The 8417-nt window shown below is 40.8% G+C and overlaps 1 protein-coding gene across 1 annotated transcript; it reads left to right on the top strand.

The window, feature by feature from the left end:
- Positions 1-6643: 6643 nt before the first annotated feature.
- On the top strand, positions 6644-6991 carry LOC140165115 (uncharacterized). The gene has a single exon (XM_072188550.1). It carries the CDS (start codon positions 6644-6646, stop codon positions 6989-6991), a length of 348 nt encoding a protein of 115 aa, XP_072044651.1.
- Positions 6992-8417: the final 1426 nt, after the last annotated feature.

Genomic DNA, 8417 nt, shown 5'->3' with positions numbered 1-8417 from the left:
TGATACCACGTGCCATTAATGTTCTAAAATATCACATCCAATAATATCACAGATTTAACTCTTTTACTGTTTTACAACATACCTAATGAAACCCTAATGAAATAAGACGTCATGAAGATCGGCGAAAACAACACACGCGTACTTCGGGTAAATGTAAACCCGAGTTTTGAAACGAAAAATAATATGATGAAGACCAGGCGGCGGATGACATGATCGAGCCGGCAACTCGTGAAACCGCCCGGCCGTATGGCATTTTCAATATACTCGGTTAGTTTTGTGGGGTTCATTATCGAACCCCAACGGTTTTAGCTTGTATTTTTATTATTTATCAACATAGGCCTATTTGTTTGTGATATTTCAAGCGTTTTAAAATTTCAAAATAATCCCATTCAATTACACGGTTGACGATGAAAATTTACTGAATTTAGGGAATGCATGTCATACACCACCTGATGAAGACCAAGTAATGACACGGGGCACTGATATGACATAGTTATTTTTATCAGTATCGATGGTAGATGCGGTCGGTATCAATGATAAAACGTGACAAAGTGATACGTTTAAGTAAAAAATAAATTTCCTTACAAGAACAAAACATTGTAAGCAGCCCGTTAAAGCCGTGTAACATTTCCATAAAAAAAATATAAATATATATTTCTTTTACACAAAATGTTAGTTTTCCCTGTCAGATATATCCCCTTTTAATTTTGACCAGAACAGGTTTGGCAAAACAAAGAAAATCGCTGTATACCAGCGCATATGATGCCATTGCGTGTCACTCTGTCGATCGTGAGTCTGTTCGGTCCTTTTGATGTGTAAGTACATACAGTGTTATGGACATCGCGTAATATTCAGCATCGAAGTGGTTACGTAATTCTCTTGGTTACCGGATCACGCTATTTTGATATGCCTTCAAGTGCCATATACTTTGTGTGGTGATTGTTTCGATCGTGGTTCATAACTCAAGCGCGTGATCCCGTTGACATAGTAACATTACGTAACTTCGATACTGAATTACAAGGACGATCTAGATTCTGGAGACATCGTGTGTAGCTTTTGTCAGGGATCGATACAAAGGGATGGGCATCCTAGTATTACGTAACAAACCGGAAGATGTAGCCTAAGTCTAGACAAAAGGCGGATTAGCGGCCATTTTGTCTTCTACATGATTTTATTCACGTGTCCTTATACTTTAGTACACAAATATATAAGTTAACAGGTTTACAATTGTAAAATTATATTTTGTGTATACAATATATTCTGTAGTAAATCGATCAAATGACGGTGATTGTTCAGGGTATTATATGCTTGATAGAATTAAATTGTCTGACCAGCTAGTATTCTCCTCCGCCGTCAGTGTGATTCCGGTCACTCCACGTGCCGTGTTGCGAAGGTGGAGGAGACTAAAGCTGTATTGACGAACGAACACGCATGCGTTAAAAATGATGTAGCCCTAAGCTTAGTCGAACAATAGCGTGACGTAGTTCCCGGCATTGTTCCTATGCACTTTCACCATGTTCACCCTCCAGCTTTTGTCCCCATGCGAATTTTGAAACCATGTAAACTGCGTAGTGGTTAATAACGCTATGGGTCATACCCGTTCAGTTGTGTCCACTGTGATGTGCCCTGAGTAATTTAATTTGATTATTTATCTTTGCTCACTGATCGAGTGCTGAATAAACACATCGCGTGCATGTGTACATGTGAATCATTGATCAGTGACGTACCGTATACACTGTATGCATATCATATCGCCAGCGAAGTGTTACGTGTAATCCGATTATCACCATGTCAACTGGATCACGCTTTTGAGTTCTATAATATACACCACGATCGAAATGATCGCAACACAAAGTCTATGACATGTACTATCAATTCCAAAAGCTGCGTGATCCAGTTACCAGGGAGTTACGTTACCACTTCGCTGGCAAATGTGTAGTTCTGCCAATAATCATGATACGATTGGCGAGTTTATATACACATTGTACACACTGTCCGTCTTGACGTAGAATCTGTGTGCATATCTAAATTAGTCTGACGCCTTGTTTGTTCGTCCTAGCTGTGTAAAACTACACCAATATTCATGACACATATTACGTGGGTAAATAAGTCGTTTTCAACAGATTTACGTAATGAAAAAGAGTGTTTTCAGCTTTTGAATTTTGTTCGATATAAAAACTTTTCTGACTGGATGAAAGAAACATTCGGGGTTTTGACATTGCCGTATTTTCCACTAGTCACCAGCTAGAAGCTCACTCTAGCTCTTATGATGCTATGCACTCAACCGTGTAGTGTAAACACAGAGCTACACAGACTAAGGGTCCTTTCATCTTTTCTGTTTCGGTTTCCGGTTTCGGTTTCGGATCTCATTGTTATTTTGAAGTGTTAGCATGGTACGTGTGAACAATCTTTTTATTCTAGTCTTTTGTTGACTACAGAAAAGTTGAACGAAGATAAATTCTGTTTCGGTTTCGGGAGTTATGTTAATTTCTGACATGAAAAACGTGAGATGAGAGGGTTGATGCTAATCTAGACAAAAGAAATGTCTAAATTTTACGGTCGTAAATTCGCGATAAATTGTACGGCTTCAATTGACTTGCGTTGGGTGTATAGGTACTCCAGCCTAAGCGGGAGTACCCTGTGAATATAGCCCAGCGTAGAAATATACATTAACATGATTAATATAAATTAATCAATAGTAATCAGTGTTGCCAAGAATTACGTATACTTGTTTGTGCAATCGCGCAAAAATCGGTCATATTATGATTATGTAGCGATTAAAATGGGGAATTATTTTCGTCCCAAATACACCTTAAAACTTTGTAATATGCAACACCAGAGAAGTGCGTTGAAGTGAAACTAATAGGATTTCTTTCATTGGAATTGGTAATCTGATAATTGCTTCAGGCAATATTGCCAGACTCAAATCTATTTTAAATGTATATTATTTGAGAGTGGGGATGATGAGACGAGGAGATGATTTGGTGGAGGAGAGGAGAGGTGAGGAGAGGAGAGGAGAGGAGAGGAGAGGAGAGGAGAGGAGAGGAGAGGAGGAGAGGGGGGGAGAGGGGAGGAGAGGGGAGGAGAGGGGAGGTGGGGAGAGAGGAGAGGAGGAGAGAGAGGAGAGGAGAGGAGAGGAGGAGGAGAGGAGAGGAGAGGAGGAGGAGGAGGGAGGAGAGGAGAGGAGAGGAGAGGAGAGGAGATCGAGAGAAGAGAGGGGCGAGCAGAGCAGGGAGGAGTTTATTCCGTTTATTTTGATTTTTCCACGTTCATCATAGGTCTACTGCTAAAACAGTGAGAGGGGAAGAAGGGTAAAGGAAATACAACATCCAATATAATTCAGATATCCACATAATTCAAAAGATGGCACAGGTGAGAGTTGGGAAGGGGGAGAGACAGACAGACTAGAAAGAGAAGAAAGCGAGAGGAGAAGAGGCAGGGTCCTTTTTTTAAATGTCATAGTAATTTGGACCATAATGACACCAAATTTGCGTTCGGACCTGATGTAGGCCTATCAAATGACTGACATGAGTAAGATTGCCCACTTGAGACGCCAGTGTTGCATATAATTGACTTATCCAATCTTTATTGACAGACATAAGTGTGATTGACAGCACCTATTATTACCTCTTCAAATGAGAAGCATAATGCCCCAAACGTAACAATGAAGTCAACTTACACACCATCCTACTTAATCCCTTCCGTTTTCGTTTCTGAACAAAAGAGCTCCCGAAACAGAAAAGATGAAACGAGGGTATGTAGAGATAATGATAACATTGCTTGGAGACATTGTACTCAGGTGTATCGAGATGGAAACTGTGCATAGATATAAAAGACAATCGTTTTGTAGCCTTATTCTACCAAAATATGTTTTTGGCAACCATAATATTGGGAAGCACTGAAAACAATTTATAGCAGCACGTTAATCTGGGTTTTTATTCAAAATCAAATGCATGCTGTGTTGAAGTATGCATAGGACCCGGTGACTATTAAATTTTCAAGCTTAATCAGATCAGATGTTCAGTCTTTGTTCCACCCACCATGTTCTACTTCGTGACGAATGAGCACAATCCAGCTTGGAACCGAGACGAGCAATATAGAACGCCGTTTTGAACGTCGTATATATAAAACGCACGGTCCAAACAGCGCGTATGCAACATCGCAATCTCTCTAGTATTGAATAAAGGTATACAATCATGACAATGGACAGTACCTTTCCTGTTCTGACATGCCACCTTCCCCTCTACTTTCTGAAATTTAACTTAGGGAATCCAAAATATTAGTGAACAGTTAACCATCCCAAATTGTTACAGGGTGTGTCAAAATGATTGGTACCCACTAGCTTGTCGACTAAACAGCTGCTCAGTGCTTCTACCAAATTCAACTTTAGATCCTCGTGAAATGACTACAATTATTTATAATTTTATGACCTTTCATCATATAAATCTATAAATTAGGTGGATGCTTTGCTGCATTTTGATGGGACAGTCTTGTCCATACTCACTGGATATTGATGGGTACCAATCATTTTGATACACCCTGCACGATCAAGCTAGACATGAACGAATTCCCGGTTAGACTCTCCCTCGGGTCCATGGATAACGACTGGTAATGTAGACTATATAACATTAAAAATCAACCCAATATATGTTAAGTAAAAGGGGTGAGCGGGAGCTGATTATAAGGCGAAATGGATACTCGTAGATTCTTCTATTCCATGATAGGAATGTATTCATATGACATTATCAATAAATTTAAATTCTTATTTTATGCTTTATGGTGGCTAAAAGACACAGGATAAATGAGAAGATCACAGAATCGTAACAGCCAATATAAGGCTTAGTCTCCGAGCAAATGGCAAATCACCTCCAAAGAGGGTAAAATATAACTGGAACAAACATGCTTCTGATCCAGATCTGCAGGAAAACTATACAATTGAAGTGCGAAATAGATTCACTGCACTAACAGAGGAAGACGATGGTACTGACCAATCCACAAGATATAGCTATCTCATACAAGCTAACAAGGAAACTGCTGCAAAGTTGTTACCATGTGTCCAAAAGAAGAAAAATCAAAATGCGCTTTGCTATGACGTGAGAGTCGAGAAAGCAAGACATCATCTGAAGGAGGCACATGACAAACATGTCATAGAGAATGACAAGTCAAGCTGTTATGCATTTGAGCAGAGCAAAAGAGCCCTTGATGATGCATATGAAGAGGCAAATTCTGATTATCTAGAGAAGAAGCTCAATGACTTTGAAGAGGCCAACCTCAGTCATAAGCACCGGATGGCGTGGGACCTTGTAAACGAGATCAGTGGTAGAAAAAAGTCAAGAAATGGAAGGTTAAAGGGGGATACTAAAGAAGACAGGATCCAAAGCTGGTTCAATCACTTTCAGCAACTTCTTGGAGATCCTCCAGTTGTGACTGATGAAGATGAAGATATACCCACAATCTTCGAAGAACTACCAATCAGAACTGATCCCTTTGACAAAGAAGAATATCAAAAGGCAAAGGAGGCCATTAAGGAAGGGAAAGTTTTGGTGAAGGCGGAATTCCTCCAGAAGTCATAAAAAGATGCAACCTGGATGAAATTATCCTTGACTTCTGCAACAAAGCATTTGTTAGCAACGAAAAACCTGATCAGTGGTCTATAATGAACCTTATCCCTGTACCAAAAAGTGGGGATCTCAGCAATACTGCAAACTACAGAGGTATAAGCCTTAGCTCTATTGTAGCAAAAACCTGCAATCGCATGCTGCTTGAAAGGATAAGACCACATATGGACACCAAACTCAGACCAAACCAATGCGGATTTAGAGAAAACAGATCTACTGTATGCCAGATTCTTGCACTTAGAAGAATAATAGAAGGAATTCAGGACAAAAATCTCACTGCAGTAATGACATTTATTGATTTTAAGAAAGCATTCGATACAATACATAGAGGGAAAATGGTCAAAATACTCAAGGCATATGGACTACCCACCATAATTGTGAAAGCCATAGAAGACACCTACCAGAACACAAGAGCAAAAGTTGTGACTCCTGATGGAGAAACAGAGGAATTCAACATCCTTGCAGGAGTTCTTCAAGGAGACACTCTTGCTCCTTATCTTTTTATAACTGTGTTAGACTATTGCATGAGATCTGCTATAGATGGTAGAGAAGAGAATCTAGGCTTTACAGCAAATCCCAGACGCAGTAGAAGGGTTGGACCGCTATGTGTTACTGACTTGGACTTTGCTGACGATATAGCATTAATATCTGATACTGCCAGTCAAGCTCAGGAACTACTGGAAAGGATAGAGAAAGCTGCTTTACGAGTAGGTCTGCACATGAATACCAAAAAGACAAAATGCATGGTATTCAATCAACAGACTGAAGTGGATGTAAGAACTGCAGATGGAACCAGTTTGGAAGTTGTAAAAGACTTCAAATATCTTGGAGCTTGGATCAAAAGCAGCGAGCAGGACATCAAAACAAGGAAAGCACTGGCATAGAGGGCATGTAATAAGCTCACTAAAATCTGGAAATCCCATCTTCCAAGGCAGATTAAAGTCAAGCTATTCCAAGCAACAGTAGAAAGCATCCTGCTCTATGGTTCAGAAACATGGACAGTGACAACAAAGATCCGCAAGTTGATGAATGGTTGTTACACCAGGCTACTTAGATCAGCTCTTGATATAAGCTGGAGGACACATACCACAAATAAAGAACTGTATGGAGAACTCCCAAAGGTAACTGATAAAATCAGGAAAAGGAGACTACAATTTGCTGGTCACTGTTTAAGAAGTACAGGGCAGGTGGTGTCAGACCTAGTGTTGTGGAAACCCAGTCACGGCAAAAGAAGTGTGGGGCGGCCGAGCAAGACCTATGTGGATCTTCTGTGTGAGGACACTGGACAGGAACCAAACGAAATCCGGAGCTGCATGCAGGACAGACACATCTGGAGAGCCATCGTAGGAGTCCGACAGAAGTCGTCCGAGTGAGTGAGTGAAATGAGAAGGTAGGTAAGGTTACCTTCAACGGGAACCGGTTTTCGCCTGCGCGATATATTTACTGTATCTGGGATAAAATATATTAAAAGCATATAAAATTCATACAGGTAATCCCTGAGTTATTTTGATATATTTTATTCACAAGATTTCTTGTCTACAATCGGGATATTCCTCACCGATGACGTCATGTGATTAACAGTATGACGTCATAGGATGTTACTATGTAGTGCCGCCCATCCCTGGTCATCTGCAGGTTATCCCAAATAGTATCTATTTCTAGTCCTTGGTCGCGATTCAGTCCTTGGTCACGATTGGTCACGATGATTACATGACGTCATCAGTGAGGAATATCCCGACTGTAGACAAGATATCATCACAGCATCACCATCTGCTGAAGACGCTAGTCGAACTAGTGAAAACGTTCCAGTCGAGCGAAAAATAGTGTAGTGTCGAAGTTAAACTCTTTATTCGTTTTATCTACCACTACGTATGAATATCCACTCGTATTTGCTTTTTCTTCTTTCCTGAAGTTGCTGCAGTTGGCGGCGCCAGAACCTGGTCGAAAATATTCGGTAATGTTTCGCCCGATCCAAATTGCCTTTTTAATCAAGCCGAATCCCGACAAAGATGAACAGAAAGCTTGAAAAGGGAAAGTTCCATCATGATCCTTCCAGCTGACAAGGGTCGAGCGACAGTAGTGATGGATACAGATCAGTGTGAGGAGAAAGTTATTACCACCATGCTTAGCGATGAAAAGCCATATGAAAAACTGAATCGGAACCTACAGCTCGGTACAAAAGAAAACTTGTCGCTAAATTGGCTAACCTAAAAACTGGGAGTACTGGCGTTTATACCCAGCTGCGGAAAATACACCTCGCATAATCAGAAGATTCACAAGGAGGGCATGCCACTAAGACCAATTGCGGATTACACCGGCTCCATCAATTACACAACGTCTAGGGAGTTATAGGCACCGTCCTTGGTCCGCTTGTAGGCCTGACTCAGCATCATGTTAAGAAGCTTTAAGAACTCTAAAGACTTAGCCGATGACCTTTCAGGAGTATTAATCGAAGACGAGGAGGAATTTTTCTCACATGATGTGGTCTCGCTCTTTTACTCCGATTGATATGGTGCTGATTGGGCGTTGCAGTTTGCAGTCATATATTCTGTCTTATATAGGTGCGCTGATGACAAGGTCTAGATCTACTGCTGCAGTTGCAGTACTAGTAATCTGTGGCTGGGCCCGGCTATTGAAGATTCCAACAGGGCAATGTCATCAGCAAAATCCAGGTCATTCAGCATCCTAGCAGGATACTTGCTTGACCGACGTAGGTAGGTAACAATTCCAGCGTCAATTCCAGAAGTTGATTTTTTAGAAGGTAGAAAACAGGCATGGTGCCAACACATCATCCTGGAG

This window comes from Amphiura filiformis, chromosome 1 (assembly GCF_039555335.1).
Source record: "Amphiura filiformis chromosome 1, Afil_fr2py, whole genome shotgun sequence".
Lineage (NCBI taxonomy): Eukaryota > Metazoa > Echinodermata > Ophiuroidea > Amphilepidida > Amphiuridae > Amphiura > Amphiura filiformis.
This window is presented reverse-complemented; position numbering and strand designations above follow the sequence as displayed.

What these genes read in the sequence shown, in the direction of transcription:
- LOC140165115 (XM_072188550.1), top strand. Translation starts at nt 6,644, where the DNA reads ATGAATGGTTGTTACACCAGGCTACTTAGATCAGCTCTTGATATAAGC.